The following is a 19737-nucleotide window of genomic DNA, read 5'->3' on the forward strand; positions in this document are numbered from 1 at the left end:
TGGGGCTCCTATCCCCACTCCTTCCATTTTCTTCTCAAGTGTGTAGTACCTTGATATCTTTGTCCCAGGTCCTTGAGGCATGTACCAAGGTCAAAGACTGAGACCAAATCTGTGTGCTGGGGAACTACACCTGGCAGATGGCAGGGGCTGCAGCCCTCGGGTGGCTGGGGTACATCGGAGAGGAAGGAGCTGTGTGATGAGGTGGCCTAACCTCAGAAAGGAAGCCTGGTGACTGGGGAAATTCCCCAGCAAGGTCGCATGTCTATGTAAATAACCAGCTCTCATTAGCCTGGACTTCAGAATGGGAGAGAGAGAGAGAGAGAGAGAGAGAGAGAGAGAGAGAGAGAGAGAGAGAGAGAGAGAGGAAGAAGAAGAAGAAGAAGAAGAAGGAGGAGGAGGAGGAGGAGGAGGAGGAGGAGGAGGAAGAGGAGGAGGAAGAGGAGGAGGAGGAGGAGGAAGAGGAGGGGGAGGAGGGGGAGGAGGAGGAAGAGGAGAGGAGGAAGAGGAGGAGGAGGAGGAGGAGGAGGAGGAGGAGGAGGAGGAAGAGGAGGGGAAGGAGGACTCCTGGGAAAGTTGGAGAGGGTATAGGGCCTGGATATTCCTAGGGGTCCAGCACCCTGCTAAGCTCTTTGGAAAGCTTCATCTCACTGTCTTAACAAAGTCCCTGGGTCAAAAACTGGGGAGCCTGAGGCTCATTCAGTGAGTGGGCCCTTCCCAAAGATAAAGTGTATCCTATTTCCATGGAGACCACGGGGAATGTGGCCATGATGATGGTCATGACGATAGATTCGCTGCCACTGCTGACGAAGGTGACAGAGATGAGGCTCCAGTCCCAGAAGCCTTAGCAGTTTCATTTTGGGTTTTCATCTCACTGACTGGGGAATTTTATCTTGGGAGCAGCTCAAAGGCATGAGGCAGGTAGTGACCTTGAGTCACCTTGGGCAAATCCCAGCACGTTGTGTTTTATAGGCCCCGTGGGAGCTTTCCAACACTGGCACTGTTAACTCCTCTTGGAATACTTCTGACATAGTGTCTACAATGGGAACACCTCTCCGGTCTCTGTAAATCTCTCACATAGGGTCTTACGCCTCCTTGAGAAGGGAAAACCTACCCAGGTCTCCACTCCTTTCTTAGGTTTGGGCCCACACACCACCGGGCTCCCCAGGAGGCTGTCCTGGTAGGACAGAAAACAGTTCCCACCTACCGGGCACCGCATGGAGCCTAAGTGTCTCTTAGTAGGACTCGTACACAATCAGACAGATCCCCAGAGCAGGAGGTGTGCGTGGTGCACTAAGATGTTACAGCAAGGAAAGAGCTTGCCTGTGTGTGTGTGTGTGTGTGTGTGTGTGTGTGTGTGTGTGTGTGTAACAACGTTGGAGGGTTGGGCTAGTGTTTCCCATGTGGCCAGGGATGATGTACTTCTGGTGTGCGTGTGGGCCTAATCAATTCATTTTTTTTTTCTTTATGTGGTCAACAATACTCTTCTGAGCATTCCAGCAGGTTCTGTCTTCCCATAGCCTGTGTGTGTCTGACTCTGGCTTTCTTTGGTCTGTCCCTAGGGGCATGGCTGGCAGTGATCTGGCTTCCAGTATGACTCGTGGGGATTGGGACTGGGTATATATGGGAAAGTGGGGAAATGGAATGTCTCTTTCCTCTTCCCTTGGTGTTTTTGGGTCCTTCCAGATCAAAGTCCAGGGCTCTTTTTGCTGGGTGCCCAGGAGGGGTTTTTACTCTAGCTGGCAACATAGCTGACAGATGGTGATAGCTGAGAGGAAGGGGTGGGACCATCCACGGGAGGAAATGCATGTGCTGGAAGCTTCTGAGAACAGCTGGGCCCGGGGGAGGGGCCCACGGCCTGAAAGTTGGGACTTGTCCTTACACAGGTTGTGGTGTGACCTCTATGAGGACTCTAGCCTCACGCTCTGCCTTCGAAGCCCCTCCTGCCCACCTCACCACCTCACCCCCAACCCTGCCTGACCCACCTTTAGGTTCTAGGTAGTGATTCCTGGCTTCCTGTCTCCATCCCCTCCTGAATTCATAGCAGGTGTGTCTTTCTCTCTTCTCCTCACCCCTCCCTCTCACTTGCCTTCCCCCTCCACGCCAACCCCCCCCCCTTTTTTTTAAAGATTTATTTTATTCATGTGAGTACACTGTAGCTGTCTTCAGACACACCAGAAGAGGGGATCGGATCTCATTACAGATGGTTGTGGGCTACCATGTGGTTGCTGGGGATTGAACTCAGGACCTCTGGAAGAGCGGTCAGTGTTCTTAACCACTGAGCCATCTCTCCAGCCCCCAACCCCCCTTTTTGAGACATGGTTTGCAGCTTCAATCTCTTCCCATCTCACTTGAGACAGGGGCTTTTGCTGAACTCGGAGCTCGCCAATTCAGCTAGACTAGTTAGCCGGCAAGCTCCAGGGATGCTCCAGTCTCCACCTCCAAACCTCACATTGCCATACCAGGTTTTTCTTTCTCTCCGTCTGCCCGTCCATCAGTCTGTCCGTCTGCCTTTTTCCTTTTAATGTGGGTGCTGGGGATCTGAACTCAGGTCCTCATGCTAGTGTGGTAAGCATTTCACTGACTGAAGCATCTCTCAGATCCTGACCTTGAACCCAGGTCTGCCTCCAACTTCCTGGGAGGTTGAACCCAGGCCTTTTGTGCATCCCAGGCCAGCATTCTAATAACCGAGGAAGACCTCCAGTCTCTCGAGTGATACTTTTTCTCCACTTAGCTCTCTGAGGATGAGGTGCAGTGTAGCGCAGTGGTTCTCCACCTTCCTAATGCTATGACCCTTTAATACAGTTCGTCATGTTGTGGTGGACCCCCCCACCACCATAAAATTATTTTTATGTTGCTACTTCATAACTGTAATTTTGCTACTGTTATGAATCTGAATCATAATGAAAATATTTTTGGAGAAAAGAGGTTTGTCAAAGGGGTTTCGAACCGAAGGCATGGATAGTGCTCTCAGAGATGTGCCTGCACTGGTTTAACTTCACAGCTCTGAGGTAGACGCACCTTTGCTGCCCCCCTCCCCTGAGAGAAGCATGGCATAGGGAGGTCAATGAATTTGCTATTGCTAATGGTTGACTGGGACTTGAACCCATGCCTGCAGCCCAAGATGGAGGCTGTGGTATAGCTAGAATTTCCCTGTAACCTCCCTCCCTGTGAAATGAGGAAGTTTTCTCTGGCAGTCCTGCTATGATGTAGTCTTCAGACAAGCCATCCTACCAATCGGAACTTTACCTCAGTTGCCTTCTTGTAACAGGTGAGCCCTGCAAAGGAAGCAATGGCTGCTCTGGTAAAGCTTCTCCAGTGGGATTTGCTGTGCCTTCAACTCCGGCCCCAGCCGAGTTGGGACGAGAAAACATCAGGGATTTCAAAAGAGCCAACAGCTATCTCGCTGCCGTCTGTTAGCAGAAGTGTGAGCAGATACTGGGCTCTGCTATGGTCAGGGCAAGCCCCTCCCAAGTTGCCACTTCCTTCAGGTGTTTCCTTTTGGTCCCAAAGACCACGGCTTCTGCAACGAATCTTTCCTGAAGGGATAATGCATTGTCCAGGGATGTAGGCATGTCAGTTAGTTGGCAGAGTGTATGCCTGGCAGGCACAAAGCCCTGGGTTCCAGCCCTAGCTTGCCATAAACTATATATGGTGGTACCTGCCTGTACTTGGGAGGCAGAGGGAGGAGGATGGGAAATCCAAGGTCATTCTTGGTTACGTAGAGAGTTTGGGGCTAGCCTGTACTATGTGAGACCCTGTTTTAAAAACAAATGGGCTAGAGAGACAGCACTTACAGGTCTTGCAGAGGACCTGGATTTTGTTCTTCCTACACAGTAACTCCAGCTCCAGGGATCCAATGTCCTTTCTGGTCTCTGTAGGTACCAGGCACCTATGTGATGCACACACATACATGTAGGCAACACATGTGATGCGCACACATACATGTAGGCACTCCCTCAACTCAACACATAAAACAAAAACAAACAAAAGAGAAGAGCAGTGAGGATTTGGAGGGGACTCCAGCCTTGAAGTCCATCTCAGACGGTGACCCAGCTGTTGGGGTACGGTCGGTGTTTATTAGGACCCCTGACCTTCAAGGGACTGTTGAGTTCTAACTGCTGTGATGGCCAAGTACAAGTGATGGTCACCTCGTCTGTCACTGAGGGAGTTGAGAATTGCTGAGGCCCCTTCTGTACCTAGAACCTTTTTTTTTTTTTTTTTTTTTTGGTTCTTTTTTTTCGGAGCTGGGGACCAAACCCAGGGCCTTGTGCTTCCTAGGCAAGCGCTCTACCACTGAGCTAAATCCCCAACCCCTGTACCTAGAACCTTAAAGCCATCCTCCCATCTCCTGCTTTGAGACAGGGGTGGTTTGACCTCCCGCCATTCTCCTTTTAATTTAACCCCCATCACTTTTGTGCCTTGAACTTGGGGCCACGAGAGCAGTCACTAATGCTCCAGTGGAGGGAATCAGACAGGAGAGGCATTCCCCGATGCCCCGTGAGGATCGGAACCGTAACCGTAACCGTAGCTCTAGCACCCACCACACAGCAGGTATCGGCAAGCACATGCTTGTGAATGGATGAATGTTGCATTAATGAACAAGCTGCTTCAGATTCATAATGGCTGACTTCTGCGCAACAGGAATCCAAGTAGAGCTTGTGGGAGTTGGTGGTCCGTGCCTGCAACCCACCACTCAGAAGCAGAGGCAGGAGGATCAGCTTATCTCTGTCTCCATAGTAAGTTCAAGGTCAGCCTGGGTTACATCATGAGACCCAGATTCAAAAGAGAAAAAAAGGAAGGAAGAAAAAGCATGGCTTGTTCTCTAAGCACAAGGATAGCTCCTCCACTCCACCAGCCTTACAGACTTTCCTGGAAGCTAAGAAAAATCCTGACATTTCAGGTCTTCTGGAAGCAAACCCCCATTTCTGTCCCAGTGACCTCAGCCTATAAACCCTGAAACCTCCCTCCCTCCATGAGCAATCAGTGAAGGGCCATTCACTTCATGGGGGTGGGGAGGGGAGGAAGAAGAAGAAATGAATGCAGAGGGGTCAGAAATGTGCCTTCCTCAACCTAAACACCAGGCTTGGCTGTTTTCATTCCTGATTCCCACAGGTTTTTTTGTGATTAGCTTGTGGGGCCTCCTCTCATCCATCACATCCAACCCTTCTCTATACAAAGGGGGAAATGAGGCCCAGTGAAGTCAGTGAAAAAGAGCTGCAAGGTCCCCCAGTAAAGGAATGACCAGACCCAGAATCTCCTAACTGCCTACATGGATAGCTTCTACTGTCAACACCCTAAGTACAATAACCTGGATGGACCATCTGAGGGAGCAGGACCATCAGAAGGGACGGGGCCTCAGAGGGGCGGGGCCTCTGTGGGGCGGGGCTGAGCCCTCTGCCCAGTGGACAGCCTCCCATCACAGGCTCTGGAAAATCTCAGATCCAATTGCAGAGCAATACAAACAGGAAGTCCAAGTACAGTTTGTGGGAGTTGGTGGTCCGTGCCAGCAGTCTACCACTCAGGGGCAGGGGCAGAGGCAGAGGCAGAGGCAGAGGCAGAGGCAGAGGGCAGAGGGCAGAGGGCAGAGGGCAGAGGCAGAGGGCAGAGGCAGAGGGCAGAGGCAGAGGCAGAGGCAGAGGCAGAGGCAGAGGCAGAGGCAGAGGCAGAACCTGGGGAACCTGAGCCACAGGGAGGCTAGGACTTCCCAGGCTTGAGGCAGGTTCCCTAGAAGAGGAGGTGGTGAAGACAGAACTCACTCACAAGCAGGTGAAACACTTGGCCTTAAAGGGAAATTTAGGTGACACACAGTCGGAGTTCTGCACGGAACCGGGAACTCATTGATTTAGCCTGGCTGGCCAGTGAGCCCCATAGGTCCTCCGGCCTCCATCTTCCCAGCGCTGGGATCATAAATACATAGTTTTTTGGTTTTGTATGTTTGCTCTCACATAGGATCTTGTCACAGATCCCTGCCTGGCCCGAACTCAGTATATAGACCAAGCTGGCCTTGAACTCACAGAGATCTGCTTGCTTCCCTCTCTCCTTAGTCTGGGATTAAAGGTGCGTGCCACCATGACTGGCCTGTATGGGTTCTGGAGATTGAGTTCAGGTCCTCATGCTTTTACAGAACTTGCTTAAGTGAACTATCTCCCTACCCCTGTTTCTTCTCTTTCAAAAGAACAAAAAAGTTTCAAGGGGTTGAGCTGCCCACTCAGTCTAGAAGGCCAGTGTTAGAAGGGAAGCCAAGCTATTTTTTGGTGTCTTGTTTTTGTAGATAACAAAACTGGGTATAAGGAAGGGATGGGCCCAAGGTCTGAGGCCAAGGATGTCATAGATACAAAACGAAACCTGGACGTGGAAATTCCGAGCTCGGTACTTTTATCAGATTGAATGGTGACGGCCGGGGAGATCACCTCTCTATCAAATTAATTCATCATCTCCGCTATCCCAGAATGCATGCCTGGCACCAGGTACCACAGCCCACCCTCCAAAGCATACACGTCACTCACTTCGTAGACAGAGGTTTGGTGTGTTTAGAGATGTGACAAAGCTTAAATCAGGCAGGGATTGTGTGGAGGGATGGAAGCTAGGGTGGGCGGAGGAGGAGGCAGACGGGGAGCAGGGTTGAATGCATATATGGCTGTGGTTCACCAGCCACTTAGCCATGAGCAGGAGGGATAACAGAAGGGACCGCCTGGGACCCTCAATGGCAAGAGAGCACCCCAGCCGGATCACAGTCCAACTCCACCCCTCACTTCTTCCTTAGTCTCTGAAGCTGGAGCAATGGCTTGGTCAGGTCACGGTGGCTGGTGCGGTTGGCCACTGCATGGCAGGGGGGACCCTCCAAGGCCATGAGTTTTAGTCTTCTCCACCACAGAGCGCCAGCAAAGCCTTCATGAAGTCTCCAGAGGTGTCACCCTGGCAAGGCAGAGAGAAGGCAGAGTGAGAAAATAGTAATTCTGCTCTAAGCATCCCAGCCTAGTAGCCATCAGCCTAGACGTGACACTCAGCATCTCAGTCGCCAACAAACACAGCTGCTGTATCAAGGCCAGAGAGAGCTCTCCAGATGCCTGTGACCCCCAGGACCCTGCTGAGCTGCGAGGCACCAGTGCCTCCCTTCCTTTTGGGAGCAGTGTGGACCCCATCTACCATCCCAGCTCCTCAGGTTCAGCCAGCCCTGCAGCTTCCCACAGAAGGACGGGAGACCTCCGTCTTGCCCTAGGAAGTCAGGCTTTTTTCTCGGCCCTTGGTGTCCACTGTTATATGGCCATTGCCAGGGAGAGAGCCACTGAAGCAAGGCCCAGACCAGCTGCAAAGCTAACAAGCATGACTTACTCTGACACAAGAGCCTGTCTGTAGTCAACCGGGAAGCGAGACTCTCTCCAGAGGGGCGTATCCCCATTTAGAAGGAGCTTCTCTGACTTATGATGTTTTTTGGTTTTGGAGACAAGGTCTCACGTAGCCCAGGTTGGCCTCCAACTCACTAATTAGTCATGGTGACATCGACTGACCTCTACTTTTGTGACCTGATTACTTGGAAAATTCTGAGCTGGGAATATAGCCCAGTGGTCATGTGCTCACTTAGGACATATGAAGCTATAGTTTCAACTCAGAGTTCTACATAAAAGAACAAACAGGAACTTTAAGAGGGGCTAGGGATTGGGCTGAGATATGGCTCAGTGGTTAAGAGCACTGACTGGTTGGGGATTTAGCTCAGTGGTAGAGCGCTTGCCTAGCAAGCGCAAGGCCCTGGGTTCGGTCCCAGCTCCGAAAAAAAGAAAAAAGAAGAAAAATAAATAAATAAATAAATAAATAAATAAATAAATAAATAAAAGAAAGACAGGGTTTTTCTATGTAGCCTGGCTATCCTGGAACTCACTCTGTAGCCTAGGCTGGCTTCAAACCGTCTCTGCCCCCAAAGTGCTTAGACTATAGGCATGTTCCATCAGCACCCAGCTAAATAAGAACTTTCTAAAGAAGCATTGGTGTTACAGCTCCGTGGTAGAGTGTCAACTTAGGATGCTGTTTCAGTCTCCACTACCAATAAGTGAAAAAATAAATATTGAATTGTGTTCTTTAAAAAGATCAGTTTTGTGCTGTGCAAACTAAATAGTATGGTTGGTACCACAGTTAGTGCTGGTGACCTGTTAGCCCCTCACCAGCCTGGAGACTTATAATTTAGAAAATAAATTTAGAAAAAAGTAAAAGCCGGGGGCTGGAGAGATGGCTCGGCAGTGAAGAATGATGGTTATTACTGCAGAAGATCTACCTGGGTTCGATTAACAGAACTCAGAACCATCACACCAAGGTAGCAGGGGATCTGACTCCCTCCTCTGGCCTTCACAGGCACCAGACATGCACATGGTACACTGACATACATAGGTGTAAGAAAGCAAGACAACCACATACATAAAATGAAAATAAAAAGTAAAAACCATCTTTTCCTTTCCGCTCGGCCGTTCTCCTGTACAGGAGGCAGCCATGGCGCCCAGCCGGAATGGCATGATCCTGAAGCCCCACTTTCACAAGGACTGGCAGCAGCGAGTGGACACGTGGTTCAACCAGCCGGCCCGCAAGATCCGCAGACGCAAGGCCCGGCAGGCGAAAGCGCGCCGCATCGCCCCTCGCCCCGCGTCCGGTCCCATCAGGCCCATCGTGAGGTGCCCTACAGTTAGATACCACACCAAGGTCCGGGCTGGCAGGGGCTTCAGCCTGGAGGAGCTCAGGGTGGCTGGTATCCACAAGAAAATGGCACGCACCATCGGCATCTCCGTGGACCCAAGGAGGCGAAACAAATCCACGGAGTCACTGCAGGCCAACGTGCAGCGCCTGAAGGAGTACCGCTCCAAGCTCATACTTTTCCCCAGGAAGCCTTCTGCTCCGAAGAAGGGAGACAGTTCTGCTGAAGAACTTAAATTGGCCACGCAGCTAACAGGACCTGTGATGCCCATCCGGAATGTGTACAAAAAGGAGAAGGCCAGAGCCATCACGGAAGAGGAGAAGAACTTTAAGGCTTTCGCCAGCCTTCGCATGGCCTGAGCCAATGCCCGGCTCTTCGGCATCCGAGCAAAGAGGGCGAAAGAAGCCGCAGAGCAAGACGTTGAGAAGAAGAAGTAATGCGCGGCTGGAGAGTTGTAATAAATTTTCCATAAAGCAAAAAAAAAAAAAAAAAAAAAAAAAAAAAAAAAGTAAAAACCAGGCAATCGCTTTAAAATAAGGAACTGGGAGGGGCTGCGTGCTGGTGGCACACGGCTTTAATCCCAGCACTCAGGAGGCACAGGCAGTTTAAGGCCAGTCTGATCTGTGGAGTGAGTTAAACAGAGAAATCCTGTCCTGGAAAATCAAAAACCAAACACCAAACAAACAAACAACACCCCCCCCCCCAAAAAAAAAAACCAACCAATAAACAACCACAACAACCAAAACCCAGAAATGAGGTGGCTCAGCAGTGAAGAGCGCTGGCCGTTCTCTCAGAGGACCCAGGTTCAGTTCCCAGCACCCACATGGCAGCTCACAACTCCCTGTAACTCCAGTGCTGGGGCATCTATTCCCTTCTGAACTCGGTGGGGACCAGGCACGCACCAGACATTCATGTAGGCAAACACGTAAATACGTAAAATAAAAGGCATTTCCATAGAACCAACGAGGCAGGCCTCCTCCCTTTACTCGGCATGACCAGATGATCCGAGAGCCCACCGAGCCGCCCCTTCCTTACTTCAATGGCTTGGTGTAGAGACTTGTCATATTTCTCAATGAATTCCCTCCGGATGTTGAGCAGGTCTATCTCACTCCGGGACACCATCACCCTGGTGAGGGTCTTCTCATCCGTGCCGGCACCCTGGTAGAGCCACGAAGGAGAGATGCATGGAGCAGGGATGAAAGGCAGAGCTGGGTCATGCTACGGCCGATGTCGACCTTCCTGTCTTTTCTGCCCTCTCAGGCCAGGCGGCACTGTCGTCCGGTGTCAAGCCACACCCCCGTGTACTGAGGACTGGGCAGACACAGATGACTGTGTGGGCTGAGCAGGCCCTGCTAAACCTCACATCCAGGTGGCACCTCAGAATGTAACCCGGGAACGGAGTTTTTGCCTTGTGGTTTGGATGATGTAGCCTCCCTCCCATATTCATGCATTGAAGGCTTGGCCCCCAGTGCAGTGTTCCGAGCTAGAGATTTGGGAAGGCAGAGCTTAAGGTTTCTGACGTCCTTGATGGGCCGGCGCATTGATGGATATACAGTCTGATGACATGGCTCGGAAATGGTAAAGGCGAAAGCCTAGCTGGGGGGAGTGAGGTGGAGCGTCTGAGGATATACTCTGTCCCTCACCCCCTCTTCTCTCTGTTCAGGCAATCTGGAAGCAAGCGGCGTGTTCTGCCATGCCCACACTGCCACGGCATTCTGCATCACCCACGGGCTCAAGAAATGGATTGGGAGGCCATGAACTGAAGGCTCTAAAAACCATGAGCCTCTTTTCCTCTTTTAGGTTGATTTTTTTTCCCATCCCAGATATTGTACCACAGAGATGGAAAGCTAATTGCCATGCCATTGTAATGAGTTAAAATGAGTGTTGGATTGGGGCCCTCAACCTGCCGGTGGCTCAAAGGGGCGCAGGGACACAGACACACATGTGAACACAGAGGCAGAGACTGGAGCGGTGCAGCCAAACCCAAGACATATGAGGGGTTTCTGGCAGCCTCCGGGAGGCAGGAGAGGGACGGCAGGGCTGGGATGGGAAGGAGCCAGCCTTGCCAGCACCTTGCTTTTAGAACCATGAGAGACTGTGTTCTTGTCATTCAGTCTGTGGAAACTTGTCCAGGGCCCTCTCTCCTCTCCCTCCAGCTCTGCCACTTATTGGGTGTGTAGACACGGGCCAAGTTTAACTGTCCTATACCACTCTTTGTCCTTCTGTGAAGTAAGGGGGTTACCATGGGCCTGTAGAACTGCCATGGGTCATCTGTGGTCAGATAGGTGGACACAAGGCTCAGGGCTTGGTACATTGTGAGTTCTCAAGCAGCTGGGTGGATCATTCACTGATAGAGGGATCTACCTGTGCAGAGTATCTTGTGTATCGACATCTCTGTTTGCCCCCACCAGACGCCAACATCTATACTCTTTTAAGTTTTGGCAACTGGAAATCTGTTGGTTATCACAAATCACTCTTGGTTGAGAAAGACTATGTTTGGGCCAAAAGCAGTAAACACAGTGGGGGTAAAGAGCAGCCTGAGGTCCTCGTCTGGGGGCGCACATCTGTGCCTGTAGGTTTGGGGAAGCCAGCGCTTGTGAGCAGGTCGGGTGCCTTACCTTCATGGACTTGTACAGTTTGTCAGCAAAGAAGAGAGGCTTGTTCTTGACACTCTGAACTGTAGGGGAGAGGAGAGAGAGACAGGGCATCTGGTCAGAGGCGGTGTGCTCAATCCCTGGGCAGGGCTTTCGCTACTCAACCTTCCAATCTACTGGGTCTGAGGGTCATTGTTAACCTTTTACGCTTGGCAGTGCCACATTATGCCTCCTCCACAAAGCCCCTTCCTTTTCTCCTCCCTCTGTCCACCTCTCTTTCTGTCACGAGCTGGATCTCTCCTGCAAGGAAGGAGCTTGCAGCTGACTGAGGGCAGCAGAATATTTAACTGGGATGTAAGTCCTAACAGATGCCAGATGCAGGGCTGACAATTTTGAGTGCATTAAGAGCATGTTGAGAGCATGTGAGAAGATGGCTAAACTTTAGGGTCTGGAGAGATAGCTCAGTGGTTAAAAGCATTTATTGCTCTTCTGGAGGATCCAAGCTGGGTTCCCAGAACTTACTTTGGGCCACCTACAACTGCCTATAGCTCCAATTCCAGGGGACGTAACTCTTTCCTCTGGATTTTACAGGTTCCCAGGCACACACACAAGCACACACAGAAAAACAAAGCAAACCAAGAAAACCCAAAAACAGACTCCACTATAGAGATTCAGATTCTAGAGTCATTCTGAGTGGGGTGTGGCATGTGTGAGGATGTAACAACTTCTGTGCCACTTGACGACTGGGTAGAAAAGCCAGTTTTCATGTCCCACTGCAGATATGCAGAAGCTGATGCAGGTTTTGTGTTCTGCCCAGGGACAGTTCCTACTCAGCTCTCCCCTGCTTCCAATCACCATGGTGTCCCTGGCATCACCGTAGGTGGTAAAGAGCTATTGTAGGCAACTCTTCCATTTATCTAATCTAAAACACTGTTCCTCCGAGTTTTTAGAATTCCTGAGATTCAACATGCATTTTGCAGTCGATAGAGAATCTGAAAGCCTTCTATCGCCTCCTGCTGGTAAGATTGGGTATAGACAATGCAACAATATGCTTAGCTATGTATGCATCCCTATTTACACAGGGAGAACCCAGGCCCAAAAGGGAAAGAGATCTTTCCAAAATCAAGACCTCCAGGTGGTGAGGTAGCTTAGCAGGCTAAGGTAGTTGACCTAAGGACCTGAGTTCAATTCCCAAGATCCACGCAGTGGAGAGAACCAACTCTCTAAAGTTTTCTTCTGACTTCTACGTGCGTGATATGGTATGCACATGCCTGCACACATGTATTTATGTGTACATGCACAACATAAATAATACAATGTAACAAAATAATTAAAAATAAAGAGATCTAAGGAGGTAGCTCAGCGACCGGCTGTGGTATGGGAGAACATGATGAAGCTATGTCTGGTGCATACATGCAGGGTGAACCCTGGGAATGAACTCGTCTTGCATGCTAGGTATACATGTCCCATGTGTGTGCATATACAGTGTGTCTCATGTGTGGTATATATGTATGCAAGCACACTGCAGAGCACTGCCCTTCTCTGTGTCCTGGTCCTATCCCTGGGGTTCCCACCTTGGCTCCATAGCCTTGAAGGTGTCCTCAGGCTGTTCCCCACAATCACACCTTGGCAGGGGAGGCGATCTGAGGTAGCATTTAGTTCCCAGTGACAGCAGCAGACGGTGCTGCTAAAGCCACATTCCTTTAGTGAACCTGCCCACATTCCCGGCAGTGCCCCAGCCCCTACCCCTGGTGCCTGCCAATTACCGATGGCCACAAATGCGTCCTTGACGTCCCCAGACATCTCCTTCTTGATGACATGCTCTATGTCATAGTTGGTTTTCTTGATGAACTCCTGGAAGACTGGCCAAGAGAATTGAGGGAGAGGTGAACTACAGTTGTGGGGGAGGGGGGTGGTCACCTGACCTACCCCATGAACCAGCCACAGTACATGCTGGGCACTGGGTAAGGCTCAGGTGACAGGCAGGTTCTGACCTTAGGGCTGCCATAAGACTTGGAGCCAAGTAGGCCACACCAGTGCCTCCAGGTCTGGCCAGTCACCCCAGCCCTTGGCAAGTTCTATTACCCCAGGCTGACGTATAAAAGGAAATGCTCAGATCACCCAGGGAGGCCTTGCTGTCTGGGTTCCCTCTTATTCCCTGACAGACTGGGATGCAGCTTACTATACGACATCAAAGTGACTCCTAGGAGGCTCCGTATGCTCTGCACAGACTGAATACTTTATGTTTATTGTGGGTTTTGTATCCCAGCAACCATGTGAGGTACAACTAAACTTCCAATCCTTAGATAAGGGGATGGGGCAGAGAGTCAGTCACCCGCTCAGCCACACAGCTGATAGGTAAGGGACTGGAATCTAGACAATCCAGTGTTTAGCATCCAAATATTGAAAAGTACTGAGCAGGTACACATGAGACTACAAAGTCTCAGAGGGAGGGGACTTCAGGATTGGCACTGCACACCGCTGTGGTAGCCTGCCCTGCACCACCTCACCCACCTGCTTTGTTCTAAAGGGTCATGACAGCACGCCTAAGAATCCTTAACACTGCATGCTTATGAGGTGACATTGGCTAGTCATTCCTTATCCTAGCTAGGTGTGCCATCTGCTTTGGTAAGGAAGGGAAGAGAGTTGGCTGAGGACAGGCCAGAGCTCTGGAGTCCCCTAACACTCTCCCACTGGAGTGAAGAGAAGGAATTACACACTTGACTGATCTGCTTTTCATGGAAGGTTGAGAGGCTCGGGTCATATTTGGGGCTCCCACTGCCATACTAGAAGGGGTAGGGGGTTCAGCAGGCTCACCTCTGCGCAGGTGGGGATAGCTACGGGTGCACAGGACGGTCATGAATCGAGTCTCCAAGGAGGTTTTGTCTCCACTGGGTGTGTCTGCTATTTCCTGCAGAGCCCAGTTAGGGTAGGGTTTAGGGGGAGACACAAGATGGCCATAGTTAGTACTTATTGTCTCTGCCGAGGCTCACACAGCCAGGTTGGGGTGAGGTCAGCCACCCAAGGGGACTGAGGTTGATCCTTCTCCCCTCAGCCCTAGAGCACAGTGGTCATCCCTTTTCCCTTGGGACCCAGGGACAGTACTGGAGCTCAGCAGAGAATCCCTCTGGGGAGTATGGACATGTGTGTGAACAAGCAAAAACATCCAAGCCAGTTTTCTCCGGTTTCAAGGGCAAACACATTTACTCTACCGCCTAAAGGTTTCCAAATGATCTCCTAGCCAGCTATGATCCTATTTAAATTCTCTCTAAGAAGCTCACTTTGGGTTTAAAAATAAAGTTAAAATGAGTCGCTTTAAAGGCAGCAACCGTAGCTGGTAATTATATAGCATAAATCGGGGTAGAGGGGATGAATGGCTAAAGCTTAGGAAACACTTATTTGCCCCTGCCTGCCCCTTCTGAGACAGAGTCTCTCTCATGTTGTTCAGGCTGGCCTCAAACTCCCTATGAATGCCGAGGATGACCTTGAACTCCTGATCTTCCTGCCTCTACTTGCCAAGTGCTGGGGTTATAATCATGCACTACCACATCTGCCCATCCCCCCTTTAACTAACACGGTCCTTAAAAGGCCCTGAAGGGGAGAGAGAGAAGCTGTGAGGAAGCCCCCAATCACTGCCCAATCCTGCCCCACTCAGCCCGGCCCAAGCACAGCAAGACTTGACTCAGAAGCTGTTGCTTCCCTGTGAAGAACAGAACACTCACCAAGATCTCAGCAGCCACCTGAGAGCGGGGAGGGGACAGAGGAGGGAGAGAAGGGGAGGCAAGAGTCAGAGCCCAGAGTGATTGGCCAGAGGACCCTGGAGCCCCAAGGTCTGGCTCAGATCAGCAGAGGTCCCAAGAGACCCCAGGGTCACAATGAAGGACTGGGAGGGATATCACCTTTTTCTAACCTCTGGGCTAGAATTCAGAGTGGAAGATAGGCCTGAAAATAATTTATTTTAAAATGTGGCTTTCCCCAGAGAGGTAATGACAACACCCTTCATACTCAGTAACCGAGGGTAGCCTGCAGGCCCTGTTTTGTCTGACATTTGGAAGAAGGAAAGCCGCCCCCCTGCTTCCCACACTAGCCTATGGACTTGCAGTAAGGGGACAGGGACAGACATGGATTCTCTGTAAAGAGTCAGCAGGACTCTGTCTCTTCAGCTCCTCAGGTCACAGACAGAAAAGGACAGCTGAGGCCTGGCCGGGGGCGGGGGGTGGGTGGGTGGGTGGGGTGGGGGCGGGGGGGTGGGTGGGGTGGGGGCGGGGGGGTGGGCAGTTACAGGCACACAGCAGAGGTGGGACTGTAAGCATTCTCTTTAAGAACAGTCAGGGCACAGTCCCCACTCCAAAAAAAAAAAAAAAAAAAAAAAAAAAGAACAGCCAGGGCAGTGAACACTGTTGCCAGGACTTTTTTTTTTTTTTTTTTTTTTTTTCTTTTTTTTTCGGAGCTGGGGACCGAACCCAGGGCCTTGCACTTGCTAGGCAAGTGCTCTACCACTGAGCTAAATCCCCAACCCCTGTTTCCAGGACTTTTGTGAGCCAGTTGCTCTGACCCAAAATGTCTGGGAATAAATTCAGCTAGTCCATGTGTACCTCAGTTTCCCCCCCAGCAGCCCGCCAGACATTATATTCCCCTGCATAGACCAAGATCCTAGAGTATATGTGTGTATGCATGTATGTATGTATGTATTTATTTTTTTTCTTTTTTCTTTTTTTCGGAGCTGGGGACTGAACCCAGGGCCTTGTGCTTGCTAGGCAAGCGCTCTACCACTGAGCTAAATTCCCAACCCTGTATTTATTTTTTGAGACAGGGTCTCACTATGGTCATCCTGGCTGTCCTGGAACTCACTATACAGACCAGGCTGGCCTTAAACTCAGAGACCTGTCTGCCTCCGCCTCCCAAGTGCTGGGATTACAGGTGTACACCACCACACCTGGCTTCCTTTTCTCTTTGGAGACAAGGCTTCACCAAGTAGCAGACCAGGTAGGCCTTAAATGCACAGCAATCCTCTTGCCTCAGCCTTTTGAGTTCTGAGATTACAGAACGTGCCACTATGCCCAAGGTCCTACGAAGCTTTAGAAAAGATCGAGGGTGTTGGAAAGATGGTTCAGTAGACAAAAGTAGGCACTGCTCTGTCAGTGGACTGGAGTGTGGCTCTCAGCACCCAGAAGGCTCACAATTGCCCATTATTCCAGCTCCAGGGATGAGATGCCCTCTTCTGGCTTCTGCCGGTACTGCACTCATGTGCACAGAATCACACACATTAAAAAAAATTGACCAATACTGGGATGGTGGGAAAGACCCTGAATCATAAAATCAAGCCTGTCTATATAATTTATGTAAGTACACATGGGCACATGTGTTGTATATAGCACTGCTTCCTTTATCTCCTAGTCACCAGGAGGTTCATAAACAGGCAATGTGGCTCTCCAGTGCCTACCTCCGAAGAGCGTGAGCCTGAGGCCAGAGCTAGACAGCTCCTTTACCCACCCTGGAGCTTTACAGTCATAGTCGCCATTGTAGAAATACTTTATTTCATTTTTATTTAAATGTCAAATAACAATGATCCCTGTTACAATGCTTACGGGTCCAGGCTTTAAATGATCTCAACCACCTAGTTGAATCATGGCAGCGTTGTGCTAAGTGAAGTAAGTCAGCTATAAGCAGACAAGCCCCTAACGAGATGTTTACAGAGGGGGCAACTTCAGAGACAGAAAGCAGGCTAGTGCCTGTTATGGGTTAGAGGGAGAGGAAATGAGAGTCACTAATTCACGGGCTCAGGGTTTCAGTTCTGTCTGGGGGGGTTGGGTAGTGATGGCTGTGCAATGTGGAGGTATACGGTGCCGTTAAAGTGTATACTGAAGAGTGGTTAATGCGGGCTGGGGAGATAGCTCAGTTGGCAAAAAGCACTTGCCATAAAACCTGCTGAGTTTGATCCCCAGAGCTCAGGCAGTGGTGCAGACCTGTGTAACCCCAGCATTTCTACCACAGCAGTGCACACCTGTGTAACCCCAGCATTTCTACCACAGCAATGCACACCTGTGTAACCCCAGCATTCCTACCGCAGTGAGAGCTGGAGAAAGCTTGCAAGCCCAGTTGCAGCGCTGAGTCAGAAACAGGAGAGACCCTGCCTTACTAAGGTGGAAGGATAGAACTGACTCCTGACAGTTCCCTCTGACCCTCACCTATCACCCCTCCCTCCCTCTTCTTTTCTTTCAGTAGAGCCTTTGACAGAGCCCTGAAACTCACTATGCAAACTAGGTTGACCTTGAACTTGCATGGAATCTTTTGCTTCTCTGCCTCTGCTGGGATCACAGGCATGGTTTACTTTGCCAAGTTTAGTTTTTGACTGCTATAAACTGTCTGTCTTTCTGTCTACCTACCTATATTCACATTCATATATACACACCAAACTATATATATATCTCAATTTGAATATATACAAATATTAGGTGATTACTACCAAGGGTAGATTTTTTTTAACTCTCTATTTCCTAAAGTTTCCATGAAAGAATACATGTTACTTTTGAGACAAAAACTTGATAGTTGCCAGAAAACCAGCTGTATCAGGATCTGCTACTGAGTCTCTGTCAGTGCAGGGCTATGGTCCCTCCAGTCCCTCCACCCTGGTTCTCTCTCTCTCCTTCCCTTGCAAAGCAGTTGCTGGGCCAGGACCGCCACTGCTCCACGAGCATCCAAGGAAGACTAGGTACCAGGCAGCAGCAGCAGCATTCTCTAGAGACGGTATCAGGGTTCAGGATGGGTGCTGGTAGATCTTAAGATCATCAGCCTTCTACTGCACCATGGTGCTGCTCAGGAATACTAAATAAACACCGTGTGTGTGTGTGTGTGTGTGTGTGTGTGTGTGTGTGTGTGTGTGTGTGTATGAAATGTGGGCTCAGTAAATGACAGTGGGGTTACTTCATGGCTAGCTCCCATAAATGAACTCAGAGAGAGTTGAAAATACCCTGTTAACTGGGACCCTGAAGCTTCTGACAATGTATTTCAGAACAAGATTAGGCAATGGGACCACAGTTTCTTAAGCAAGGAGCTGTATGGGAGACGATGATGATGCTGGGTCCTAGAGGTAGTGCATAAGCCAGACTAGAGTCAGGCAGAACTGAGTGCCAATCACAAACTCTCCCTGTGAGTGGGTCAAGGCATCTCTCTTCCCCCCAGGAAAAACAATATGGTACATAGAATAGCATTAATACTGGCTGGACACAGAGCAACATTCTAAACTCTGTTAATAGGGTTTGGGAGCTGTCTTTTTCTTCTTGTTCTTTTGGAGACAGGGTCTCAGGGAGTCGAGGCTAGGCTCCTGATCTTCTGGCTTCAGTATCCCCAAATGCTGGGGCATGCCTAACTTTCCAATTTCAGTTTTGCCAGGGTACCCTAGGCACTGCTGAGCTTAGACACTGGTGTTTCAGCCATGTCTGCTGGTAAACCTGGGGTTCAGCAGCTGGGACCCCCCCCAACCCCGAGTCTGAATTTGTTAGTGCTGGGTGCATCTACGCTCATCTCCAGCAGGGGGAGCTCTTGCATCAGAAGGAGACCTGGCTCAGGTCCACGGTGACAGTAGTGAAGACCTCAGTGTAGTGCAGGGAAAACAAAATCGAGGTTGTTGTCCAGCCTCGAAGTGCAGCTTCAGAGAAACGTAAGAAGCAGGGAGGAAGCAGGGCAGCCAGGAGCCCTGGTGATCCCTGTCACTAATCAGCAGTATCTAGTCAACACTGGGCACAGGATACCTGGGACATATCAACATTAGCGACAGCACCAGCCTTTGGGGGCTTGCTAAACTTGGCCAGGCCACTCCACTTAACTCTCTTTGGTCTCGTTTTTGTTTTTGTTTTTTTTTTCTTTTCAGATACAAACCCCAGACATTTAGTTCTCAGGCCTTTTCCCCTCTCCATGGGCAAGATGTGCTGTGTGATTTAGAAATCAGTCACCCTCTCTGACTTCCATTTCTCATTCTAGGCTTTGAGTTTGACCTGGGGTGTGGGGGGTCTGTGATGGGCTTATAGTTCGGAGAATCCCACTATCCAAAGGGATGTGCCAGTGAGGTCTACTCGCCCAACATATTCTGAAAACCCGTGAGGACTCAGTTTGCTTCTGTGAGTGGAGATAGAGGAGGCTGATTTAAGCGTCTGTCACTCAAACTAGCCACATCCCAGACAGGAGGCTGCCCCACCCGACAGCCAGTGCCAGTACAAATGGGCAGGAGTCTCACCTGAGCATCTTCCTGAGCCTGGTCCCGGTTTTCTCCTCCTTCCTCTCGATTCCCCTGTCAGAAGAACATGGAGAAGTCAGTCTCCACACATTCCCCCATGTGTACCCTTCTGTCACCCGTGGGTCTTGGTGAGTCACCTTCCTGCACCCCTTTCATCTTTTGCAACACAGAAAAAAATTCTGGGGAAGGCCATCTGGCCCCCTGGGTTACAGGAACTCAGTAACCACATAGGA

The 19737-nt window shown here is 50.3% G+C and overlaps 2 protein-coding genes across 5 annotated transcripts in view; one reads left to right on the forward strand and one right to left on the reverse strand.

The window, feature by feature from the left end:
* Positions 1 to 6358: 6358 nt before the first annotated feature.
* The window catches only part of Anxa6 (annexin A6), a 55078-nt gene continuing 41699 nt past the window's right edge, over positions 6359 to 19737 (reverse strand). For 2 of the 4 annotated variants that reach the window (XM_039086912.2, XM_006246341.5), the window contains exons 20-25: positions 19505 to 19558; positions 14089 to 14182; positions 13038 to 13133; positions 11296 to 11354; positions 9713 to 9835; positions 6511 to 6915 (exon numbers count right to left, since the gene is read on the reverse strand). In XM_039086912.2, coding sequence (XP_038942840.1) covers positions 6856 to 6915; positions 9713 to 9835; positions 11296 to 11354; positions 13038 to 13133; positions 14089 to 14182; positions 19505 to 19558 — 486 coding nt within the window. In that variant the 3' untranslated portion in view covers positions 6511 to 6855. Of the gene's footprint in view, positions 6916 to 9712; positions 9836 to 11295; positions 11355 to 13037; positions 13134 to 14088; positions 14183 to 14993; positions 15012 to 19504; positions 19559 to 19737 lie in introns of all 4 variants that reach the window. The other 2 variants (NM_024156.2, XM_006246340.5) reach the window with 2 other exon arrangements.
* On the forward strand, positions 6915 to 9192 carry LOC100362400 (60S ribosomal protein L13-like). Its single transcript, XM_039087201.2, has one exon. It carries the CDS (start codon positions 8479 to 8481, stop codon positions 9034 to 9036), a length of 558 nt encoding a protein of 185 aa, XP_038943129.1. The 5' UTR covers positions 6915 to 8478; the 3' UTR covers positions 9037 to 9192.

The sequence above is a fragment of the Rattus norvegicus genome, chromosome 10 (genome assembly GCF_036323735.1).
Source record: "Rattus norvegicus strain BN/NHsdMcwi chromosome 10, GRCr8, whole genome shotgun sequence".
Lineage (NCBI taxonomy): Eukaryota > Metazoa > Chordata > Mammalia > Rodentia > Muridae > Rattus > Rattus norvegicus.